The 27,427-nt window shown below is 37.8% G+C and overlaps 1 protein-coding gene across 1 annotated transcript in view; it reads left to right on the forward strand.

Annotated features, from left to right (window-relative positions):
- NEXMIF (neurite extension and migration factor) overlaps positions 1-27,427 on the forward strand; it is a 150,205-nt gene that overhangs the window by 116,804 nt on the left and 5,974 nt on the right. Inside the window, exon 2 of the mRNA XM_078063939.1 lies at positions 27,014-27,139. Coding sequence (XP_077920065.1) covers positions 27,061-27,139 — 79 coding nt within the window. The 5' untranslated portion in view covers positions 27,014-27,060. The remainder of the gene's footprint in view (positions 1-27,013; positions 27,140-27,427) is intronic.

The following is a 27,427-nucleotide window of genomic DNA, read 5'->3' on the forward strand; positions in this document are numbered from 1 at the left end:
TGTTGGCGAGGATGTGGAGAAAAAGGAACACTCATGCAGCATTGGTGGAAATGCAAACTGGCACAGCCACTGTGGAAAATAGTATGAAGGGTCTTCAAAAAGTTAAAAATAGAACTACCCTATCATCCAGCAATCAAACTATGGGGTATTTACCCAAAGAATACAAAAACACTAATTCAAGGGATACATGCACCCTGATGTTTATAGCAGCATTTCCGACAATAGCCAAATATATATATATATTCCATTGTACAATGGAATATTACACAGCCATACAAAAAGAATGAAATCTTGCCATTTGCAATAACATGGATGGTACTAGAGGATATTATGCCAAGTGAAATAAGTCAGTCAGAGAAAGGCAAACAGAATATTATCTCACTCATATGTGGAATTTTGGAAACAAAACAAATGAGCAAAGGGGAAAAAAAGAGAGAGAGGTACAAACCAAGAAACAGACTGTTAAATATAGAGAACAAGCGGATGGTGACCAGAGGGAGGGTGGGGGAATATGTGAAATAGGTGATGGGTACTAAGAAGTGCACTTGTTGTGATGAGCACTGGGTGTTGTATGGAATTGTTGGGTCACTAAATTGTACTCCTGAAGCTAATATTACACTCTGTTAACTAACGGGAATTTAAATAAAAACTTAAAAAGAGAAATATATAGGGGAAAATATAGTGAACAAGGCAAAACCAAACCACATTCTTAATTATAGAGAAAACGCTGATGGTGACCAGAGGGGAGGGGGATGGGGGAATGGGTGAAATCGGTGATGGGGATTAAGGAGTGCACTGTCATGATGAGCACCAGATGACATATGGAATTGTTGAATAACTCTATCATGCACCTGAAACTAATATTGCACTGTATGTTAACTAATTGGAATTAAAATATAAAGTTACAAGGCCAAAAAAAAAAAAAAAGCTGGAGGTATTACAATTCTAGATTTCAAAATATGCTACAAAGCTGTAGTAATCAAAACAGTATGGTACTGGCACAAAAATAAACACATAGAACAATGAAAGAGAATACAGAGTTCAGAAATAAGTCCACAGTTACATGGTCCATTAATCTATGGAGGCAAGACTATACAATGGGGGAAAACAGTCTCTTCAGTAAATGGTGCTGGGAAAACTGGAGAGCTACCTGCAAAAGAATGAAATTGGATTACTTTCTAACACCATACAGAAAAATAAACTGACAATGGAATAAAGATTTAAATGTGAGACTAGAAACCATAAATCCTAGAAGAAAACACAGGCAGTAATTTCTCTGATATCAGCTTTAGCAACCTTTTTCTAGATAAGTCTCCTGAGGCAAGGGAAATCAAGGCTATTGAGACTATATCAAAGTAAAAAGCTTCGGCATGGCAAAGGAAACAATCAGCAAAACTGAAGACAACCTACTGAATAGAAGATACTTGCAAATGGCATATCTGATAAAGGGTTAGTATCCAAAATGTATAAAGAATTGATACAACTCAACACGAAAAAAAACCAAATAATCCAATTTAAAAATGAGCAGAAGACATGAACAGACATTTCTCCAAAGAAGACATACAGATGGCCAACAGACACATGAAAAGATTCTCAGCAACACTCATCATCAGGGAAATTCAATTCAAAACTACAATGAGATATCACCTCACACCTGTCAGAATGGCTAAAATAAAAAACACAAGAAACAACAAGTGTTGGTGAGAATGTGGAGAAAAAGGAACACTCATGCACTGTTGGTGGGAATGCAAACTGTGGCAGCCACTGTGGAAGACAGTATGGAGTTTCCTCAAAATATATTAAATTATATATTAAATTCCTTTCTATATTAAATATAGAACTACCATATGATCCATAATCACACTACTGGGTATTTATTTATGCCAAGAATATGAGAACACTAAATTGAAAGGGTATTTGCACCCCTATTTTTTTGCAGCAGTACTTAAAATAGCCAAATTATGGAAGCAGTCCAAGTGTCCATCAATAGATGAATGGATGAAGTAGAAGTGGTATATATAGTCAATGGAGTATTATTCAGCCATAAAAGAGAATGAAATCTTGCCATTTGCAACAACATGGATGGAGCTAGCCACTATAATGGTAAGTGAGATAAGTAGTCAGAGAAAGACAAATAGCATATGATTGCACTCATATGTGAAATTTAAGAAACAAAACAAGCAAAGGAGAAATAGAGAAACCAAGAAGCAGACTCTTTTTTTTTTAAAGATTGTATTTATTTATTTATTTATTTATTTATTTATTTATTTGAGAGAGAGTGCAAGTGAGGGGTGGAGCTTGGGGGGGAGGGAGAGGGACAAACAGACTCTGCACTGAACACAGAGCCCCATGCGGGGCTTGATCTCATGACCCTGAGATCACAACCTGAGCCAAAACCAAGAGTCCAGTGCTTAACCAACTGAGCCACCCAGGCACCTGCAGACTCTTTTTTTTTTTTTTTAATTTAACTTAGTTCACATATAGTTTAGTATTAGTTTCAGGAGTAGAATTTTGTGATTCATCACTTACATATAACACCCAGTGCTCATCCCAACAAGTGCCCTCCTTAATGCCCATGACCCATTTATTCCATCCCCCACCCACCACCCCTCCAGCAACCCTCAGTTTGTTCCCTATAGTTAAGAGTCTCTTATGGTGGGCGCCTGGGTAGTTCAGTCAGTTAAGCGTCTGCCTTCAGCTCAGGTCATGATCCCAGGGTCCTGGGATGGAGTCCCATATTGGGCTCCCTGCTCTGTGGGGAGCCTGCTTCTCAGTCTCCCTCTGCCTGCCGCTCTCCCTGCTTGTGTGCTCTCTCTTTCTCTCTGTCAAATAAATAAATAAAATCTTTTTAAAAAGTCTCTTACTGTTTGCCTCCCTCTCTGTTTTTATCTTATTTTATTTTTCCCTCCCTTCCCCTATGTTCATCTGTTTTGTTTCTTAAATTCCACATATGAGTGAAATCATATGGTATTTGTCTTTCTCTGACTATTTTGCTTAGCATAATACACTCTATTTCCATCCATGTCATTGCAAATGGCAAGATTTCATTCTTTTTTGATGGCTGGCTAATATTTCATTGCATATATATACCACCTCTTCTTTATCCATTCATCTGTTGATAGACATCTGGGCTCTTTCCATAGTTTAGCTATTGTAGATAATGCTGCTATAAACACTGGGGTGTATGTACCCCTTTGAATCTATATTTTTGTATCCTTTGTGTAATATCTAGTAGTGCAATTTCTGGATCATAGGATAGTTCTATTTTTAACTTTTTGAGGAACCTCCATACTGTTTTCCAGAGTGGCTGCACCAGTTTGCATTCTCACCAACAGTGCAAAAGGGTTTCCCTTTCTCCACATCCTCACCAACATCTGTTGTTTCCTGACTTGTTACTTTTAGCCATACTGACTGGTGTGCGGTGGTATCTCATTGTGGTTTTGATTTGTATTTCCCTGATGATGAGTGATGTTGAGCATTTTTTCATGTGTCTGTCAGCCATTTGTATGTCTTCTTTGGAAAAATGTCTCTTCATGTCTTCTGCCTGTTTCTTAACTGGGTTATTTATTTTTTGGATGTTGATTTTGATGAGTTATTTGTAGATGCTGGATACTAGGCCTTTATCTGATATGTCATTGGCAAATATAAGAAGAAAAATCTTAATTATAGAGAACAAATTGATGAGTATTAGAGGGGAGGGGGATGAGGGGATGGGTGAAATAGGTGATGGGGATTAAGGAGTGCACTTGTCATGATGAGTACCAGGTGATGTATGAAATTGTTGAATCACTCACACATCTGAAACTAATATTACACTGTATGCTAACTAACTGGATTTAAAATAAAAACTTTTTTAAAAAAGAAACAGAACAAAGGGAAAAATGAGATAAAGCAAAAACAAACTCTTAACTATAGAGAACAAATGATGGTTACCAGAGGAGAGTTGGGTGGGGGGAAGGGTGAAGTAGGTGAAGGGGATTAAGAGTACACTTATCATTATAATCACTGAATAATATATGGAATTGCTGAATCACTATATTGTACACCTGAAACTAATATAACCCTGTATGTTACCTATGCTGGAATTAAAATAAAAAATAATAACAATAATAAACTATTGGGACTATGTCAAAATAAAGAGCTTTTGTTCAGCAAAGGAAACCATCAACAAAACAAAAAGACAGCCTACTGATTGGTAGAAGATATTTGCAAATGATATATCCAATAAAGGATTAATATCCAAAATAAAGAAAGAACTTACATAACTCAACACCAGAAATAATCTGATTAATAAAATGGGCAGAGGACCTGAATTGACATTTTTCTGAAGAAGACATGCAGAAGGCCAGCAGATATATGAAAAGATGTTCAACATCACTAATCATCAGGGAAATGCAGATCAAAACCACAATGAGATATCACCTTTCACCTGTCAGAATGGCTAAATCAAAAAGATGAGAAATAAGCAGTGTTGGCAATGATGTACAGAAAAAGGAACTTTCATGCACTATTGGTAGAAATATAAACTGGTACAGCCACTATGGAAAACAGTATGGAGATTCCTCAAAACAATTAAATAGAACAACCATATGATCCAATAATTCTACTACTGGGCATTTACCCAAAGGAAATGAAAACACTAATTCAAAAAGATACATGCATCCCCATGTTTATTGCAGCATTATTTATAATATGCAGATATGGAAGCAACCTAAGTGTCCATTGATAGATGAACAGATAAGGAATACGTGGTGTATATATGTATATACAGTGGAATATTATGCAGCCATTAATAAGGATGAGATCTTGCCATTTGTGACAACTTGAATGGACCTAGAAGGTATAACGCTAAGTAAGGTAAGTCAGACTGAGAAAGACAAATACCATATGATTTCACTCATATGTGGAATCTAAAAAAAAAAATCAAATGAATAAACAAACAAAAAGCAGAATCAGACCTATAAACAGAGAACAAACTGATGGTTGCCAGAAAGAAGGGGATGGGGGGAGTTAGGTAAAATGGGTGAAGAGGAGTGAGATACAGGCTTCCAGTTAATTGAATAAATAAGTCACAAGGATGAAAGATACAGCATAGGGAATACTTTCAATGAAATTTTAATAGCATTGTATGGTGCCTGATGGTAGCTACACTTGTAAGCATAGCATAACATGTGGACAAGTTGAATCACTATTTTGTACACCTGAAACTAATGTAAAATTGTGTGTCAACTATATTCAAATTTTTTTAAAGAAAAAATGTAGTGGGTTCCCAGAGTTGAATCAGTGAATGTCTTCTACACCTGACCTGTTTTCAGCAGCAAGCATGTGCGACAATTTCTCTTCTCTGGGCTTTCCCAGAGCTGGTGGACCTAGCATTTATGTTATTATGACTGAATTATTTTGACTATTGTCTCTGAGGAGAAATTAAGAAAGTACCAGAAATGAACAAAATATTAGTACAAAAAGACTGTAAAGGAAGGGGAAGTTACATGAAAATAAGAGAAAAATATTAAAGTAGCAATTTGTTCTTTTTTAAAAAATTGAAGTATGGTTAACATACAGTATTAATTTTTGTGTACAATATAGTGTTTCAACAATTATATACATTATGAAATGCTCACCACAGTAAGTGTAGTTACTGTTTATCACCATACATAGTTATTACGATATCATTGACTATATTCCCTATGCTGTAGTTACTCATGAAACTGCTGTTCCCTTTTACACACACACACACGTCTCTTCTATTAAAATTTCTGCATGTAACCTGAACATATTGGCCTAGAATGATGGTAATAAGGCTGTGTGACTTTTAGCAAGTTACTTAAACTCTCTGAGATTTAGTTTTCTCATTTATAAAATAGCAATGCTAATTCCTACCTACTTTAACAGGGCTTTTTAAAGGGTTAAATGCAAATCAATATAAAGCTTCTAGTACATAGTAAGTGATAAATAAATGTTAATACCCTTATCATTAGACATCATGAAGTGATAGGTTAGCTTAGTGTTGGGACTTACTTACATTCATCTAAAGGTAGCAAAACTTTTCCCCAGCTTGCTGTTTAAGTAGTTGCTAATGTTTAGAATTTAACCCAGTTGCATAAGCAGCTACTTAAATAGCAGTCTGGCTTTCAGTTCACGTATCTGCCTACAATTCGATTGGGGTTATGTTGGAGGAATGGTCAGCAGCTAGTAAATCCAATGTATAACTTGTTCCGGAGAATACTTTATTTTTACCCTTAAAAAATTGACTTATTTATTGTAGTACAAAATAATCCTACTCTCTAGGAATTAAGTGAGCCCATGTCTAAGGGTGATGTGACTCCAGTTTAATTGGTTCGAAATCTACATCCCTGTATTTCCTCATGAACCTTGACTATGGTGTGACTTCACTTGGCAGACCTCAAAAGAGAATGAAAGATATCATATGAGAGGTGTTGACAGTGAGATCTGTTTATTGCCATTCACCTGCGAGAGCTGTCTATGCCACCTGTTCATGCACATCAGACACATGAACACTCTCCTTTTATTTGCAGTACATGGAGCAATGATGGCATGCTCATATTTTGAAAGAAATTCCCCTTCTGCTCGGATGAGTTTCCTTCTCTGTTCAACAGGGCCAGGATTTTATCTAAGGGAGTACAAAGTCCAACAGGCCTTTTCCAGGTAAAGTACTCTACACATCTTGCCCCCTTGCCCTTGATCACTTTTATGGTTAAATAAATAAATAAATGTGATTTTCAGTATAAATAAATTGTACAGAAAATACCAAAGAAACCACTTAGCTGAAATTAAGTGTTTAGAAATCATTAGCTCTAGCACCTAATTCTCTTCAGTCATTTAAGTAGATAATACAATGCTGAGCCTACTATGGCCACTTGATCAAAATGGAATCAAATCACAATATTGCCTTATCACTCCAAGGCATCTGGGTGACTGTAGAAATTTTAGATAGTGTCAGCACCTAGAGCTGCCACCCTGAGGTAACAGGATTGAGCCCTAGTATATTCAAGTTGGAGGCAGAAGTAAGAAATAGCAACAGATTTTTTCATGTTAACCTACCTGAAAAATTCTTCAAGTTTCCATACCCATTGCTTGGAAAACTCCAGTTCCTTACTCTCAGTTCTTCATATTCCAAGAATTCAAGAATACTTCTCTGGCAGAGCAAACTCAGTAATGAGCAAGGCATTAGCAAAATGACAGGCTCTAAACTGATTCTATGACGTGTTTGTAAATGGCAACTTTTATTAGACAGTCTCAGTAGGGGTTCTGAATTGTTAATTACTTGATTACATTTTGGACCCTGTCTTTATAATGGGGCTTTCACCTTTTCAAGTCCAGGCATCCTGGCAAAAAACAAAAACAAAACACCAATTTAGACAAATTGTAGAGTAGGGCAGAAATGGGAATAACCTATCTGAATGTGGTACAATTATTTCAGAACTGTTGTAAACATGTTGGAACATTTTGTGAGCAGAAGAGGTGGATGATAGCACAAAACTGGTTGAGACAAGAAAATTGGAAAAATAGGTGGAGCAAAAATGGAAAGGCAGGAAGAGGGGAATATAAAAACATGGGTTAAGATAACAATCTCCTTTTTCTCCCAAAAAACTTTGTCATAGGTGTCAAGATGCTGCTGCTTGCCCACAGTCTATAGGAAGACATAATAGTTAACTCATTTGATCTAAGTGTATACTAATATTTTTATCTAGGTATATATTGAGAGCTAATTAAACTGTATCTGGCACTATGAAAAGATCAAAATGTGTGTGCAGATTTTCTTTTTCTTCATCCCACAACTTCATGATGGCAGATGATAAGAGGCATTTTGTTGTACCTCTCTCTTCTGTGACTCATAAGCTCACTGTTCCTGCTTTCTTGCTTGTATCTTGGCCTTTAAATGAGGCTGCTTCCTTAGGACCCTAGTGGTCCTTAGAGTTCAGAGGAAACTTGGGTTGAGTAAAGAGGTAACCAGATAAGGGAAGAGTCAGCAATTCTATTGCATCCATCTTATTCCTAGCTAGGTCAAGAAAAGTACTTAAGTATCCAAAAGCTATGGAGCATATTTTCAGGTGAGTTATTGTTAACCTAAAAATGTTTTAGGTTGGCACAACAATGTACATATGTACCATAAGTTACAACAGAATGGATGGTGCTCAGAATATTTATTAAAAACTAACTTTAACTCCTCTAGTCACCAAGGGTCTAATTCATTTCAAGGTATCTAATGACCTATTAAACACTCTTATATCCATTATTTCTCTCATTTGAGTCCCCAGTAGCTCTGTTAAGTAGAAATGACAGGGATATTCATCTTAATTTTACAGGATCACACATTAATAAAGGTGATAAAGCCATGACTAGAACCCAGAACCTCTGATTCTTAGCCTAGCATTACTCTAGTCTACAGTTCTGACTCTCATGATTCATTGTAAGTCAACTAGTATTAAGGTATTACTTTGATCATGTCACCCCCACCCTACTTAAAAATGTATTAAAGAAAGGATGCCATTCATGACTTCAGGACCCACCAAGCCCCATCTCAACAACTTTATATTATTACTTGCCTGGTCCTCAGTTTTCTTATCCATAAATAGGGATGATGACACTTATTTTCTTGACTCACAGTGTGGTAATTTTCAGGTGTCAGGATGGGTGTTATAATTTTACTAAATTGTAAAGCCCTCTGTAGTCCTGTCAACCCTATTCATTTAATCCCTTAACTTCAATTAGAACGAGCAGTGGAAAAATAATATGCATGACTTTCTTAGCAGTGCAAAAATTGTTCCTGGGTAAGACACTATTGTATTGGTTTTGTTTGTTTTGTTTTTTAAGTTTGACCTGACAAAAGTACCTCAAATGCTAACACATGATTTCAGGTTGTCTTCAGATAGGCAGTCTACTGCAACCTCTTCTCTCCTGTCCTTCTTACTTTTCTTTCAAGGGATATTTTATACATAAAGAATTCAACTTAAATGTTTAGAGAAGCATGTTATGCAACTGGAGCTGCCCTATCAGTCTTGGGGTAAGTCAGTCCACTTTTATGGTCCCACCAGACTGAAGACTGTGAGCTTTGGAGTAACTCAGTGCTAGGTTTGAATCCTGATTCCCCTCCAGCTAGCTAGGTGGGCCTGAAAGAGCTGCTTAACTTTCTCTGAGTCTGTTTCCTTACCTATTGGCGAAGATAATAATACATATCTCATTATGACTGTTGTCTAAATTAAAGTAATAAATGTATTTAAAGTACTTAGGATATCACTCAATGAATGTTAGTCTCCTTCCCTTCGCATACTGTGGCCATAAAGAGTAACAAGCTGAACGTGTGGATGGATCAGTGTAGAATCACCCACTCCTAGAGAAAGTCCTTCTGAATATGTATCTTAGGAATGGGAAGGGTTAGCATCATATCTGAATACTAATGACAGAATTATAGGTATAAATGCACAGCAAAGACATCATCTTCAACAGCTGTGTTAAGTAACATATTTAGAAAGTGTAGACTTTAATCTATGGTTTCTCCTGGGATTTCATCACCATTTGATTTTTTTTTCTGGCTAAAAAGTGTAATTGTATCTTGATTCCCCCTATCTTCCCGCAGCCCCCCCCCCACACACACACATATCCCAGACATCCTCCCAAGAACTAGGTTCCTTCGTAAAATCTGAATAAGAATCTGGGTAAGCATTTGAAGAACATGAGGAAAGTGGATACCTGAGGAGCTAAGGAGCTCAGGACTTCAGAATGAAAGCTCATGACTTTTTTTTCTCCTAGAAGCTCCTATTTCCTTCATATCTGCAGGAAACAGATGATGCTAGAGACAATACATCAAAGCTTGATTCTTCCTTGTTGCGTTGCTGAGTGAGGCAATAAGCAAGAGAGAAACTGTCATTGAGTAAAGGAAGCTAAATGGAGCAGGTAGTGGAAATAGTTTTCTCTTTCCCCTAGGAAGGGCTAGAGAGGAAAGATAGCAGAGGCTTTGTCAACTTTCTGGGGGCAGAAAACCAGTGGTTCCTCTCCCCTCTGTCCTCTATCTCCACCTAAAAACCCAGATGAATTCTGGATTCTACCCCTGGCTCTTTTAATATTTGACAAAATAAACTTGTCAAGATGTGGGGTAAAGGCAAGATACAGTCACCAGGATAGCCCAAGTGGAGAGGGGCTAGAAGGCAGGGAATAAAAAGTATGATTATATTAGGGTCATGTAAAACCATCCAGTGTGCAGTGATGGGGCAGCTCAGCTGCATGGCAGAGGGTAAAGTTTTTCAATTTAGCAGCCCCCTCTGCTCAGCAATACTTTGAAGGCACCAAATAGATTGTAGAAACTTAACTACTCTCATTGCTTTTGGTATCACAAAATGTCTTATCAAGAGGAAAGATAAGAGAAGGACCAGACTTCCCCATTCAGGTAGTTCTCCTCTATCAAGCTGTTGAGTTACTTTGAACACTGGTTTCTGTGCACCCTGTCATGAACCATCTCAAGATCTTGGGGAATTCCACCTCCCAATTTAAAAGTATCTTGTCAAGAGTTGTTTAAATGGTATTCTGGGGTGGGGAAAGAGAAGAATATTAGAACTATCACTTTGATGACCCACTATGAGCCAGGTGCTGTACTACTTTATATATATAAACCAATTAACACTCACAGTAACACCATGAGGTAACTATTACTTTTGACATAAGGAAACTGGAGCTCAGAGTGTTTAAATGATGTCCCCACCATCACAGACCTAAGTGGCAGAGCTGGGACTAGAAGCCAGCCTACTTACTTCATTTTAATACTAATTAATTTATTTCCCCCACCCCTACTTCTACCCATCTCTGAAGGAAGATAGCACTATTTAAGTATTAGTTATTATTGTCATTATCACTCTTATTATTATATTATGTATCACTGTCCTCTGGAACTGAAGTAAGTGTAGAGAGAAAAAGGGAGAAAAAGAAATGAAACAGATATTTACTAAACTCTGTACTAGGGACTGAGTGGACATATAACAAACAGTAACAGGTAGCTATTTTTGAAGTGTAGCCCTAAGGTAGGTTTATGAAATCCAGGATTCCAAACCAACCAATTCTTTTTTATTATTATTATGTTAATCACCATACATTACATCATTAGTTTTTGATGTAGTGTTCCATGATTCATTGTTTGCGGATAACACCCAGTGCTCCATGCAGTACGTGCCCTCTTTAATAGCCATCGCCAGGCTAACTTATCCCCCGCCTTCCCTCTAGAACCCTCAGTTTGTTTCTCAGAGTCCATAGTCTCTCATGGTTTGTCTTCCTCTCCGATTTCCCTCCTTTATTCTTCCCTTCCTGTTATCTTTTTTTTTTTTAACATATAATGTATTATTTGTTTCAGAGGTACAGGTCTGTGATTCAGCAGTCTTACACAATTCACGGTGCTCACCATAGCACATACCCTCCCCAATGTCTATCACCCAGCCACTCCATCCCTCCCATCCCCCACCACTCCAGCAACCCTCAGTTTGTTTCCTGAGCTTAAGAATTCCTCATATCAGTGAGGTCATATAATACATGTCTTACCAACCAATTCTAATGCTAGTCACTACCACCATCATGCTGGAGCCATTCTTTAGACCACAAAGTGCCTCTTGTCCTGTCAACACACAGGTGAGAACTGAAGATTGTGGACAATCATGATTTATTGGGTGGCTGGGGCAAAGTAATTTGTTGTCTTGGAAACCTAGAGCAGACGTATGCCACTAAATAAGATTTATGAAATCAACATTAAGATATATTTGTTATAAGTGTGCTAAAACATAGACAATTTGATAGAGTATGCAAATGTGGGCGATCATGGGATATTACATAACAAGACTGGGGCTGCATTGCTAGGCTAAGAGCAGTTTTTTTTTTCTTTTTTTCTCTCTGCCTTTATTTCTTCATCATTTCTGAGGAAGCTGTTAGTGTTTTCATAGCATTGGCATTTGATTTTCATTTTAATTTTCAGGGTATGTTTGCACTTAATTGGAACTATGGCAGGTTCACTGCATGTAGTTTTCCTTTTGCAAACCTTGATTATAATTGAGTCTGGGCTAAAAAGGAAATAGAAGAGTACAGCAAGCAATAAAATCCAGCCAAGTGGAGTGTCATGTCACTGGGCTTTCAATCTCTGGGCAGAGTCCTGGAGAAATGTGGCGGAGCCTTCCTGTAGAAATCACTTCTTTTTTCAGTTTGGGAGGGGAGGTAGTGCCAGTTAAAAGCAAGAACCCTCATTTACCTATTAGGCCAATTTACATAACTCTTAGTGGCTTTGAAAAACTGTCATGACTGTGGCTAAGAAAAAATTATATATACGATCTTTAAGATTTTTTTTAACTACAGCATTCCTTCAGTGACCAAAGCCCCTTGTTCATGAGAGAATCTCTCTGTCCTTTATAAAAACGTGCCTCAACATGGCTTGAGTCCATGGGCAGGCCATGCTCCTTGTTGCTACGGGCCCATATCCAACAAGGCCATGCTCTTTGTTGCTATGGCACTTGGTGTCATAGTGTGGGAATGTCTTCTGTTATTCTTCTTCTCACACAGATGACTGGGTAGCTTGAGTAATTTTATTAGCTTTGCTGTATGTTCTTTTACATCTTTCTAAAAGCTCCTTGAATTTGTTTCAGATTTGTACAACTGATCTTCTTGTTGTTACATTGAATCATAAAGTATTAGAATCGTCTAGTCCAGCTTCTTCATCCAGTGCTTAAATTTGTTCTTTATTGTTACCTGTTGCCCAGCCTTTGCTTGAATATTGCTAGTGGTAGGGAGATTGTTTTTTTTCCCCTATGCCCCTCTCCCATGACCCATTTCGTCCTTGGACATCTTTGTTGATTCATATGTTGAGCTATAGTCTTCCTATCTCAAGTAACTTCCCATTGTGGTCTAACTAAACAAGTTTAGTTTCACTTTTTTTTGTAATAGCTCTTCAAGTATTTGAAGACAGGAAACACATTTCTTGAATTTTCTTCCCTGAATTTAAAATCAGTTTTGGGTCCCCTTCTTCTGGACATTTTTCTCTAAATGAGTTCCAATTTGTCTATATCATCCCTATCTAAGTAGATTAGAACATATATTTGTTCTCTTTCTGCTACCTTAAAGACATCAAGTGTCCCTTGTTCAATTTTTTCTTTGTATGTCTGTAGATTAATATATTTTTTAATGTTACATTATTAGCACTGACAGCTAATTTTAACTAAAACACATACCCTCAACCTTTCCTTCTGACTAACCCTCCTCCCTCCCCAGGAGACAAACATTCTAATTTGGCATGACATTATCTGCCCTAACAGTGCCAGTATATGAAGTGCCTAAAAGGTCATCTTCCCTTGTTTCAGCTTTCTGGAGTAGTTGAATTAAGTTCAAACTCAGGATGTTTTTGAAATCTTAAATCTCTCTGGGGATGTTTTTCATAACATCTTCAAACTGGATAACACTGTAATAAATGAAGTATGCTACACTGGATTAAAAGGTTATTTCCCTTGTGTGTCAAGCTAACAAAGAATGTGAAACCTCCCATTAGGCCCTGGATGTCTCTGGCTGTCAGTACAGCAATCCTGTCTCCATTAGGTTCCTAAACCTCCACTCCTCAGTGAAAACTTTAGCCAGAAAACTACCCATCAGAATGAATCCTGAGTGGCACCAAGGCGAATAAAAGGAGCTACAGGAAGAATCAGAAATAAACAGAAGAAATAAAGGACTTTATAAACTAATAACCTGAGTCCAGGTAATCAGAGCTAAAGACCAATGGAAAACCATTATTTGAAATTTAAAATAAGGATGAAACCTCATATATGACCAAAGCCAAACAAAAAATGGACAATGATCAATAACAGGCAGAGTGATACCAGTAAGTTAGAATATTGAAGGAGAGCACAAGGATATATATTCTAGGGGGTTAAGATACCCTCAGTTAAAGGTCACATACTAAGAAGGTCACATACTAAGATAACAAGTACTTTTGTTTGTCTGGTTTTTTTTTTTTTTTTTTTTGAAGATTTTCTATAAAGCCAGAAACTTCTGCTAAGAGTTCTATAAAGCGGGGGCGCCTGGGTGGCTCAGTTGTTAAGCGTCTGCCTTCGGCTCAGGTCATGATCCCAGGGTCCTGGGATCGAGCCCCGCATCGGGCTCCCTGCTCCGCGGGAAGCCTGCTTCTCCCTCTCCTGCTCCCCCTGCTTGTGTTCCCTCTCTCGCTGTCTCTCTCTATCAAATAAATAAAGAAAATCTTTAAAAAAAAAAAGAGTTCTATAAAGCGTTAAGCTTTTCATAATGAAAACAAATAGATAAAATGTGGTGGGTGCATGCCACAGAAAATTATGCACAGATAAAAGCAACAGATTAGATATATGCATAGACGTATGAATGGGTCTTTAAAAACATGATTTATAGTAAAAATTAAAAGAATGAGATCTGTAGCATGATACCATTTACATAAATTTTAAAAAATATACACATAGAACAATACACCTTTTAAAAGAATACATACACATTCACCACATTAGAATAGCTATGTATGAAAGAATGTAGGAATAAATGGGAATAAGTGAATAATGGCAAGAAAGAAGCTTTGCTTGGATTACTGATGAAATGAGGAATATGATAACATCAATCCTGTGTGCCTGAGACCAATAAGATAAATAAAATGCTAGGCCATCCTGTACAAATAAAGACAGTGACTAGATCATTAGGAAGTAAGAATAATAGTGTTATCTAGTAGAATTTTCTTTGATAATGAAAATGTTCTGTGTCTGTGGTGTCCAATATGATAACCACTAGCTGCATGTGATTAGCACTTGAAGTATGACTGATGTGATGGGGAACTGAAATTTTTATTTACTTATATTTAAATTTAAATAGCTATGTGTTACTAGTGGTTACTGTATAAGACAGGTTAGAGGTTGCAAGTGAGCCCAGATATTGGCACAGAAAAGGTAAATAGATGCTGTAGTTGCAGACAACACTCCTAAGAAACCCTCAAACCTACCAGTAGATGAGAAGATAGCAAAGGAATCTGAGAAAACCAAGATCACTAGGAAAGAACAACACTCCATCCTTGCCTTCTGCAGGACTTGTTTTTCCCATCAGTAGTTGAACCTCCAGAAGCCTGGGAAGTTCTTCCCTACTGTGGACTTGGCTGTTGGAATTGGGAAGAGTCCTACTGCTGCTGTTTAGCTAATGTGAGCTTTGGAATTACACATGCAATGGGTGTTTCCTAAATAGACTTTAATGAGCACAGGGCCCCAGAATGCCATCTGTATTGCTTTGGGCATGAGCCAGGTTGGCGTGAGCTGGGTGTTAGAGAAAATACCCCAGGGGGGCTATTTCAGAGACTCTAGTACTATGAAAGTTTTTTTGCTGAATTGGCTATGGGTGACAGTAATAGATTGCTAGGGGCAGAACAGAGAGATAATAGTGATAGATGATTCCTAAGTTATTGGAGAACTCTAACTAGAGTGACATCTTACCTATTCTTAGGCCCAACCTCTCTTCTTTTCTGATGTCTCCCCACCTTATACCCCTATCCTTTCCCTTGTTTTTGGATAGTCATTCCTGGTCCCATGTAGAAAATTAAGGGAGTATACGAAAAATTCTTCTGATGGGAGGGGGGTGCATGACCTTGTAAATATATGGCATTAGGTTCCTGAGTGATTTTGTGGAGTTGTTGAATTTTCCTTTCCTGTGTTGAATAAGACTTCTATAGTAGTCAAAATTATGTATTTTTATAAACAAACTCATTTTAAAGTATCTCTCTTTACATATAAGTAGCTACACAAAGAGTCCACTTACTTGTGGAGAATGTCTAGGCCCGCTGACCTTTGGTAATGACAAATCTTCTGGTTGTAAAAAGGTCCAAGCATCTACCAGCCTATCAGTTTGACAGTAACTGCCAAACTCGACTACAAACATGTCTGCAAAAGGAGTATGATGAAGGTGGGGTGAGATCTGAAACAGTAGTCTTACCACTTGTTAGGGGTTGCTTAGCAGCTATGTATTTAATAGGAACAAGCCCAGACTTGAGTGGGAAGTTGCACTTGTCTTCATGGAATGATCAAAGATGGATTCATTTTTACTAAGCCTTAGGCATATGGACTAGAGGGATTTTTTTTCTTTGATAAAAGAAATCCCAGTTGCACCAATATCTGGAAGACCTATCCTGGAGGTTGACAAAGCTAAGAGAATAATTTGAAAGTAAAATCAAAATACAGAAATAAATATTTGAACCAATCTAAGACTTATGACCCTGAGAGATACCTGCTATGCCAAGTATACTTTTACGTCTCCTAAACTCTAAGTGCCTTGGCTGTAGAGCTTGTGTTTCTCATTTTGGTTTTCCTCATGGTGTAGTCTAACATATAAAACAGGTATTTAATAACTGCAGAAGGAGTTAACATATGTTCACACTCTTGTGACAGTTCCAGCCTTCCAACCAGCTGTTTATACTGATCTCCATATAGCCAGGAGGGTAAGGAAGTAGGGTACTCAACTAAGCCCCAGATCCTCAGATTTTCATCAGTGTTGAACTTTGTTGTTCTTCACTACTTACAATAGAGGACAGGTGCACCTCTTCAAGTACACATGTTGAGAAAGCATTGGAACTATTTCTGAAATTAGAAAAGAAGGCCAGGAATTTTATGAATGATGAAACTGAGGCCCCCCCCATTATCTGTAACAGCTAGCTCAGCATCTCATGGGAAGATTCTAGTAGGACCAAGATTGATTCAAAATTCCTGGGCCAGGCTAACAGTATCACTTTTGTTCACGGGATGGTTTGTATTTGTTTATGTGTTGTTTTCTTTTCTTTTTTTTTTTAAGATTTTATTTATTTGACAGAGAGAGACACAGAGAGAGAGGGAACACAAGCAGGGGGAGTGGGAGTGGGAGAAGCAGGCTTCCCGCTGAGCAGGGAGCCGGATGTGGGGCTTGATCCCAGGACCTTGGGATCATGACCTGAGCCGAAGGCAGCCGCTTAACTGACTGAGCCACCCAGGCGCCACTTATGTGTTGTTTTCAATTTACTTGATAGATGATTCTTGTCTACTTACCTAAGAAGAGCTGATATATCAGAAAATGAGTAAATATATCTAATTCTGTAGGGATTCAAAATAAACATATTAATTAATTTGATGTTTATTTCTTTATATTCTTATTTTCTGCTTTGGGGGTAATAATAAGAGATTAAGTACAAGACTATAGAAGAAAACTACTATGATCACTTGGGACTTTTTCAAAAATTTTATTTGTCATGGTATCCCTGGTCCCTCAACTCCCCATTCAAAATTTTGAGTGGTGTTGTAACTAGGCATTATTGAATAGTTAAATTTATTTAGTATTTTCAGATCAAATGAACTCCCAGCTCCTCTTGTCTTCCAACTGGTCCAGTATGCACCATCCTGCTTCCACAATAGAAGAAGGCACTATGATTTTTGAATGTACATGAAAATTATGTGAGTGTGTGAATGGGAGAAAGATGGTGTTTGGACTGGTACACCTCAGGGTGACAACACAGAGCTCTAGAATCCAGAGCCTAGAAGAGCAGTGCCTCCTTCCCAGGTGGATTTGGAGTTTGGCCTTCCCGCCACTCCCTTTCACACCCCCTTGAGACAAGCAAGGACATTTCTCTTATCTGTGACAGCATTTCCTCCAATAAAGACAAACAAAAAGTTAGTAGTGCTCTAATTAGTGGTTATTTTTATTTATAAATTCTGTTTCTTCTGATGTGTAACATGGTGCCATGGGGGATATTTCCAAGGATGTGTATGTGTTACTAACTCACTGTGTGATATTGGGCAAGTAGTTTCCCACTTCCGGGACTTGGAGTTTGGGATTGGACTATCTTCTAAGATCCTTCTAACCCTGTGATTCAGTAATTATATTTCCTTTTTTTATTATGTTCAGTTAGCCAACGTATAGTACATCATTAGTTTTTGATGTAGTGTTCAACGATTCATTAGTTGCCTATAACACCCAGTGCCCTCCTTAATACCCATCACCCGGTTACCCCATCCCCCACCCCCCTCCCTTCTGTAACCCTCAGTTTGTTTCCCGAAGTCCAAAGTCTCTCATGGTTTATCTCCCCCTCTGATTTCTTCCCATTCAGTTTTCCCTCCCTTCCCCTGTGATCCTCGGCACTATTCCATATGTTCCACAAATAAGTGAAACCATATGATAATTGTCTTTCTCTGCTTGACTTATTTCACTTAGCATAATCCCCTCCAGTCCCACCCATGTCGATGCAAATGGTGGGTATTCATCCTTTCTGATGACTGAATAATATTCTATTGTATATATGAACCTCAGTGATTATATTTCTGAAAAGAATTTAATAGAATTTTTAAAATTAAATTAACAGTGTAAGAGGGTTCCCCTTTCTCCACATCCTGTCCAACATTTGTTGTTTCCTGCCTTGTTAATTTTTGCCATTCTAACTGGTGTAAGGTGGTATCTCAATGTGATTTGGATTTGAATTTCCCTGATGGCTAATGATGTTGAACATTTTTTCATGTGTCTGTTAGCCATTCGTATGTCTTCTTTGGAGAAGTGTCTGTTCATGCCTTCTGCCCATTTTTGACTTGATTATTTGTTTCTTGGGGTTGAATTTGAGAAGTTCTTTATAGATCTTGGGTACCAGCCCTTTATCTGTAGGGTCGTTTGCAAATATCTTCTCCCATTCCATAGGTTGACTTCTAGTTTTGTTGACTGTTTCCTTTGCTGTGCAGAAGCTTTTTATCTTGATGAAGTCCCAAAAGTTCATTTTCACTTTTGTTTCCCTTGCCTTTGGAGATGTGTCTTGAAAGAAGTTGCTGTGACTGATGTTGAAGAGGTTATTGCCTATGATCTCCTCTAGGATTTTGATGGATTCCTGTCTCACATTAAGGTCTTTCATCCATTTAGAGTTTATCTTTGTGTATGGTGTAAGAGAGTGGTCCGGTTTCATTCTTCTGTATAGAGCTGTCCAATTTTCACAGCACCATTTATTGAAGAGACTGTCCTTTTTCCATTGGATATTTTTTCTTGCTTTGTCGAAGATTAGTTGACCATAGAGTTGAGGGTCCATATCTGGGCTCTCTATTCAGTTCCATTGATCTATGTGTCTGTTTTTGTGCCAATACCATCCTGTCTTGGTGATCACAGCTTTGTAATATAGCATGAAATCAGGCAATGTGATGCCCCCAACTTTGTTTACACTGTTGGTGGGAATGCAAGTTGGTACAGCCACTTTGGAAGACAGTATGGAGGTTCCTCAAAAAGTTAAAAATAGAGCTACCCTATTACCCAGCAATTGCACTACTGGGTATTTACCCCAAAGATACAGATGTAGTGAAAAGGGGCACATGCACCCCAATGTTCATAGCAGCAATGTCGACAATAGCCAAACTATGGAAGGAGCTGAGATGCCCTTCAACAGACGAATAGATAAGGAAGATGTGGTCCATATATACAATGGAATATAAATCAACCATCAGAAAGGATGAATATCTATCATTTACATCGACATGGATGGAACTGGAGGGGATTATGCTAAGTGAAATAAGTCAAGCAGAGAAAGACAATTATCATTAGGTTTCACTTATTTGTGGAACATAAGGAATAGCATGGAGGACATTAGGAGAAGGAAGAGAAAAATGAAGGGGGGAAATCAGAGGGGGAGATGAACCATGAGAGACTCTGGACTTCGGGAAACAAACTGAGGGTTTTAGAGGGGAGGGGGCTAGGGGAATGGGTTAGCCCAGTGATGGGTATTAAGGAGGGCATGTACTGCATGGAGCACTGGGTGTTATATGCAAACAATGAATCATGGAATACTGCATCAAAAACTAATGATGTACTGTATGGGGACTAACATAACATAATAAAATTAATTAATTAATTAAAAATAAAATAAAATAGAATAGAATAAAATTCAATTAACAGGATAGATTAGTAGTAAGAAAAGACATTAGAAACCATATGGAGAAAGTCAAAGGATAACTCAACCTACAGTTATTGCACTCAAGCATTAAATGTAACTCAGTGCTGCCTGTCAGTGAAGGCACTCTGTGATTAGGACACAGTCTTTGTATAAACCCATTCTAACAGAGTGCCAGGTTACAGTGGCATGCTCCTTCTAAGGACACCATCTTGTACACACCAGTGGGTGTCCCAGGTCTCTGTGCTTACTATGCCATTATACTGCCCATTTAGGTCTGGCAGCAAGAAGAAAGAGACTCTTTTTGGAAATACCCATTCCTTACCTGACAGTGATTGGACTTATTATCTACCACTTGTTCTTTGAACTTGAGAGAGAAAGTAAGCAGGAGAAAACCTAAAAATAAAATTAACTTGCAAAGGCAAAGGGACTCAGATGTGCCCATCAAGTGGAGCTACCTATGGTCTAAAAGTTTAGAAATTAAGACTAGTAGGGAGGTTGGCTATTCTTGACTTGAGTGCATGAGTACTTTTGTTTGTTTCCTTCTAGCCCTACTTCAAGTCTTATTGAATATTAGGTTTTATGGCATTGGCATAGAGCTTTAACATAGACAATGCATTTTCACATACTTTCTCAATGATTTATGGTCTTATGCACTTGCTCTTTTTGGAAATCTCTTTGGAGTGATGTCACGAAGGATGGTGTAGCTAAGAACAATAGGTGAATGGAGAAAAGGAAAGTGGGGGAAGGGACACCCAAATGTTGAACCTCTAATCTAGGACAAAAATGCAGTCACTATAGCTGTTGCCCAGGAGCCTGACAGCAAAGAAGCCCTCCCCACAGATTGGTGGTTGCTAAAAATGAAGGCATGTGGAATATACAGAGCCCTGTCACCAACAGCAGCACCCTATTTCCTACCTCTGATAGGATTGGGGTAGGAATGTACAAAAATCAGAGGAATACAGGAAGGGACATGAGATGGAAGACAGTAAAGAGTTCCCTCAAGTATACATCATAGGCTCATCTCAGAATCATATAAAACTTAAATCAGGACTCTTCCTATATGTGAATTTTTTCTTGCACATGTAATTTTAATCTTAAAAAATAAAATTAAATAAATTATAATTTTTTAAAAGCTAGATGAGTCCTTAGATATAATCTAATTCAATTCCCTTATTGTATAGCTAATAATATTTAGGACCAGAGAAGGGAAGGAGCTTGTCTGAGGACAGCCAACTAGTAAGTGGTTGTACTCCGTCCATTAGACAATATCCTTTCTTCTATAAGAGTTTTTTTGTTTATAGCTTTTGAGTTTTGGAATCTTTATAATGAGAAATGAAATAGATTTATATTGTACTTTTGAGACATACAGAATTCTTTAACTGTGATCATCTCTTTTTCATGCCTCTCTCACCCTTGATATTTTTAAACTTACATGGCTCCTCATTTAAGCATGTTTTCTGTACTTAAAAGCATCATACCTCCATATTCCTAACCTAGTATCTTGAAGTCCTGGCAAGTTTAGAAAATGGAATTAGCTAAGCAGCATTATGGATAAAAATGTGCTCTCTGAACTATTGCTGATTCTGCCATCCATCATACTGACTAAAATTGAACTGGGAAGAGTCAGACTAGATAGAGCTTGGCTAGGCTAGCCTGGAAACATTCTCTGGACCTGTTGGCTACAGCAGTCCCATCTCCTTGTTCCATTTCAGTTCCTAACTAAACTTGTAGATTCCCCATCCATAACAACTTGCTGGTCAGTTGCCTCCTTTCCAGTATGACAGCTAAGACCCTTGCCAGCTTCATTGTCCATGTTGGACCTGATGATTGGACTTATTACTTACCTTGTTTTATTCTCATGAAGATCTTGGCACCTGTATTTCTGAGGCTACTCTGACCTGGAATCCAAGAATCTCTAATGCTCCTTTCACAACCATCTATTAACTCCTTGACCTCTCCCTTCTCTGTATATGCTGATTCCTGCCCCCTCACCTGCCACATTTAAATTATTTTCCAAACACACCTCTACAGCTCTACTCAAATCTAACATCCTTCCATTCTTGTTTCCTCCTCCCTAATTCTAATCTTCCTGACTTCTTACACCTGAACATTATCTCCTAACCTATTTCCCTACCTCTCTGATTCTCCCACTCTCACTGGTCTTAATGTCCTACTCAAAACTATTCAGTGACTTCCTGAATTAAGATTTAGGTGGCCTCCACAGTATAGCTCTTTTCAGTCGTATCTTCTTGTGTATACCTAATATTTTAGTCAAATTCTTACTATTCACCAAATTCTTCCCCATCTTTTCCTATGATTCAACATAATTGTCTAATCAACTTTTACAGAGTACAAGCCATGTGCTAAGCACTACGTGTGAGCTACACTCTGTTGAGGTGAAGGGAGCTTAGTCTACTGAGGCAATCAGATATAAAGAGGTCATGTTTATATAAGGTGATCAAGACAAAGATCAGTGTTCTTTGGGAATGCAGAGAAGATACTAATTTTGTTTGGGTGGGGAGAATCAAGGAAGGTATCAAGAAAAAAATTGAGTAGGGAATAGAAGAGGGAGATGAAAGGGAGGCTGAAAGAATGAATGGAAGGAGTAGGGGAAGGGAAGAAGGTGGAGGGAGGGTGGAAGGAGAGAGAATATCAAGTGCAAGATACTTGGAAGCAAAAAACAATCTAGCATATTAAGGGGGCAGAGATGGCTAGAATATTTGGAAGTATAGGGAGAGGTAAAAAGAATGAAAGGAGAACATAACTTGAGAAGTTGAGGATTGATTGAGAGGGGTGTTATATACAAGTCAAAACAGAAATATTTAAGGCAAGGTGTCAGACCTATTAATTCTGCAGCAGTTGTTTAAAAGATAGACTAGAGTGGGTAGAGACTCATGGCATCTCATGAAGTTCCTTCAGTCTGGGATGCCTTTCTTCTATACTTCCCCATCCTTACCTCCTGAAAGACCATCCATGAAGGTCCATCTCAAATGCTGCTGCTACTGGTAAAGCTTTCCCTGATCCCCCTCCTCCCTAGAAGTGGAATAGTTCTCTCCATTTGGAACTCCCATAGAAAAGTTTTGCTTCTCTTTCAGTGTATTATACATTTATTAGAATTTGTTTATGGCTTGTTTCCCCCAATAGACTCTGAGAGCCTTGAGAACATGGATCTAGTTTCATTCACCTGTCTTTTCCACTGCAGTGCCTGGTACACTACCATTACCACAGGTGGTACCTAGTCAATTTGTTGAATTGATTTAAACTGGTATCCTGAAGATCAGCACTACTCAAACCCCAAAGGTTATGTTGTCTCAGGTCCATAGGCAGAAACATGATTTACTTTCTTGCCTTGCTTTTTTTTTTTTAAAGGTCAAGGACAGCACAAATGCTAGGGCAGGTCACTTAGACTCTGAGACCTGAGGCTTAAATACCTTTGGGGAAGAACATAGCAGCCGACTGGGATAGGATATATGAGTCCCCTTCCAGGTCCAACTGAGGGGAAGGGCAGGTAGGCAGGGTTGCTTTTCCAGTTTAATTGAACATTTCCTTGCTTCAAAATACCTGTCTCCATGCTAATGTTATTTCAATGCCATTACATGCATGATTTACCATGATCAGCAAAGCAATTTGTTGTACATAATTCCAAAAGTGCTCATCAATTTTAGCTCAAAATAGATTTTTAAAACCTCACAAAATTTGTTGCCCAAAGTGCTAATCAGTGGGGAAAAGCTAAAGCAAGCCAAGAACTGTTTGTATTACTATGATACAAAATTATAATCCCTCTCCCAAATCATTTTTATAAGCAACCAAGATATAAATAAATAAAAATATGGGAAAATATATGACTTTAAGTTGTCTCATAGCTGAGCTTTGAAAAGATATAGGAAAGGACCAGGGTTTAGCCTTCTAATTCTGCAGAACAAAGGCCCAAATAATTTATAATCATTAAGTTTAATATCTATACTTTTCCCTTTTAAAGAAAATGTGAACCTAATAGAGCCAATCCTAAAAGATAATTATAAGTACAAAATGAGATAACATCTGTAACTATATCCAGCCTAGCACCTGGTGGGTATTCATTCATTCTTTTACTCTCCCCTTTCCAGCTCATTAAGCTCCCATCACCCTCTCCACCTCTTCTTTATTTCTTGCCAAATTGTATTTCTTCTATTCTAAACCCTTTACGATTCCCTTTAACTTAGAACCATAAATCCTGGGTACTTGATCAGATTTTCTATTAGAGGAAAATTTTGTTCTTAGAAAAATAATATCCCAGAGTAAAGTTACAATGGCACTAATATGTCCCCTGACATAGTGTTCTTGTCCTGCGTGACAAGAACATTGGATAATTGGATACTTAAGTATATTGCTCCTACATATATTTTCTGGTATATTAATTTTTACTAATAATTAATCCTTGTCTGAAGCAGCTGCTCCTTATTACCTGAAAGAGGGTGAAAGTATAGATCAATAACATGTGGAAACTTATATTTCTATATCTTTGTTTTGGCCAGGGGTTGGAAGTGGTAAGAATTATAGAGAAAGCATTTTGTGTTTTAAGAAAAAAATACTTAGTCTCTTGGTCAGGAGACTTGAGTTTCTTTCATAGATTGCTATTATGTTATTTTGTGACCTTATTTTGTTTTTTGTTTTTCTGTGTCTTGGTCTTCCTGGTGATGAAAATAGACTTCCTTGTAACTAGACTTAGGCATAAGGCACAGTAAGGCACTAAATTGTTGAAATCTACAAATAATTTGACCTTTATCAAGTCCCTGCCAAGATGGAGTTAGTGAAGGGGGGTGTTAAGAGTAAAATGATACCTGAAGTTCAATTGAGTTTGTTTTTGTTTTGTTTTAGAGGGAGAGAGAGCACGCATGAGCAGAGTGGCACAAAGGGAGAAGGGGAGAGAGAGAAACTTAAGCAAGTTCCAAGCCCAGCATGGAACTGAATGCGGGGCTTGATCTCATGACCCTGAGATCATGACCTGAGCTGAAATCAAGAGTTAGACACTTAACAGACTGAGCCACCCAGGCACCCTCCAACTGAGTTTCTTAAAAAGAAAGTTGCACAGAGGAATCCATGATAGTAGTATGATTCCATCTGACCCATATGATTCTATCTGCAGCGGAAGCTCAGTCATCTGACCTGTTTATTCAGTTCCACCACAAATGAGCCCTTCTTGCCAAGGGATGGAGACTTTGAAATTGCTAGTCATTCCTCTCCACTTTTTAGAAATCTTCAGCCCTTCTTTTTGTGTAAATACAAGTAAGCATATCTTTCTCTTTTCCCTGGCACCTGTGGTTTATTAGCTACTCTCAAATCAGGTCTTGTATAAAATGAGAAGAAAGTTTGGCAATTCTGATATATAAATGTTCAGGGAAACTCAGGACAATCTGACATTTTTAAAACTGAGTGGTTACCTAATACAGACTTCTTATTTTACAGATAAAGAAATAGGTAAAATACCATAGAGATTGAATCATGTAAAATTCTGCTTACTGCTTTTTGTTCCATCAAAGCTGTACCTACTTTTTATGGTTTATTCATGTGGTAGGATAAGTGAGTATACATTTGAGATTTTTGTAATAGCTGATTGGCCATCAGCAGTCTGTGCTTTTTTAAAAAATATTTATTTATTTATTTATTTATTTATTTATTTATTTATTTGAGGGAGGGAGAGAGAGGTGGAGGGAGAGGGAGGAGAGATAATCCTCAAGCAAATTCCCTGCTGAACACAGAGGCCAACCTGGGGCTTGATCCCAGGACCCTAAGATCATGACCTGAGCCAAAATCAAGAGTTGACCACTTAACTAACTGAACCACCCAGGCACCCTGAAGTTTGTGTTTTTAATAAAGGGATGGATACTTGGCTGAGAAGAAGGTCTAGGAAAAAGGAGGGTTGTAATAAATAAGGATTTATATGTCTACCACATGTTGTGATGGCATGTGGTAGACAACTCCATCTCAGGTGGCCTTGTTTTCTATTGTTTTGCATATACCTACCACCCAGGTAGGTGGGCAGGAGATAAGGGGCTATAGATATGTATTCTATGCCCTAAAATACCAGATGATGTAGGGACCTTTTCAGAAATTTCAGATTTTCTTTGTAGCAACATTTTAAAATCCTGCTGGGCTGGGAGGAATATTTGTCAATAACAGAGTTAAGGTCATGAAAGTTGAGAAACCAGGAAAGGAATTCTCTGCCTCTTTCCATCCTTAGAATTTTAAGGCACAGAGAGAGAAAAGCTGAGTGTGACGTATATATGTGTGTGTGTGTGTGTATGAATTGCCTTGTTTTTGAAGAGCTTTAGATCATCTGAAGTGGAAATGAGGCAAACAGAAATAAAGCCAATCACTACACACATACATTCCTTATCTCAGGTCACTCTGGACTTCACTTTGCATCCTTTCTTTTTTTTTTTTTTTTTTAATTTTTTTATTGTTATGTTAATCCCCCTACATTACATCATTAGTTTTAGATATAGTGTTCCATGATTCATTGTTTGTGCATAACACCCAGTGCTCCATGCATCCTTTCTAACCGGATGGCCATGATTAGGTTAAATATATTCCTATCTGGAAGAAGGTGTAAGTTTGCCTGCTTCTTCAGATTTCCATTATGAATAATATGGTAGCCTAGAGGGGATAGAAGTATCTAGGATGTATGAATGAAGTATAAGTTTAAAATTGAAGTAAGATAAAAAACAGAGAGGGAGGCAAACCATAAGATACTGTGTAGTTAAGAGAACTGAGGGTTGATGGAGGGAGGTGGGTGGGGAATGGGCTAAATGGGTGATGGGTATTAAAGAGGGCACTTGTTGGGATGAGCACTGAGCATTATATGTAAGTGATGAAACACTAAATTCTACTCCTGAAACCAATACTACACTATATGTTAACTAACTTGAATTTAAATAAAATTTTAAAAACTGATTTATATAGTGGGTATAAACTATGAAACAGAAAACAATAGTAACAAGGAAGCCAGTCTGGAAATGTAAATTCCAGTGAGCCTTTTAAGACCTATCTAACTGAAATAACCTTAAAACAGAGAAAAAATACATTTAATGACTAACATTATATATTTGAAATGTGCAGGTTGGACAGCATTTGGACTTGGAATGAAACAATAAGAGGTTACATTCATGGATAACCAACAAGATAAGGCTGTTGTTGCCTCAGCCAATGGAGAAAACACTCTGATTAATGGGGTCAAAGAAAATGGTAAGAATTTAATTATAGTATATACTATCTCTCCTAGTAGTCCTTTGTTATTACTGTAGATTTTTAGTGTCCACAAAATGGATACTTGGAGTAGGTTAAGTCTAGGGTGCTTCTGAGATTGATATTAATCCTAAATTTTGTTCCACCAAATTTCTAACTGGGCTAGAAGGGTTTCTAAGAGCTAGCTAATCCAAACACTTTGCTTTTGCAAACCATCTCTGTCAGATGAATACTTAAGTTCCTCAAAATTCATAGTGAATTAGAAATATGCTCTGATGTGTGGCTTGG

The sequence above is a fragment of the Halichoerus grypus genome, chromosome X (assembly GCF_964656455.1).
Source record: "Halichoerus grypus chromosome X, mHalGry1.hap1.1, whole genome shotgun sequence".
NCBI classification, from domain to species: domain Eukaryota; kingdom Metazoa; phylum Chordata; class Mammalia; order Carnivora; family Phocidae; genus Halichoerus; species Halichoerus grypus.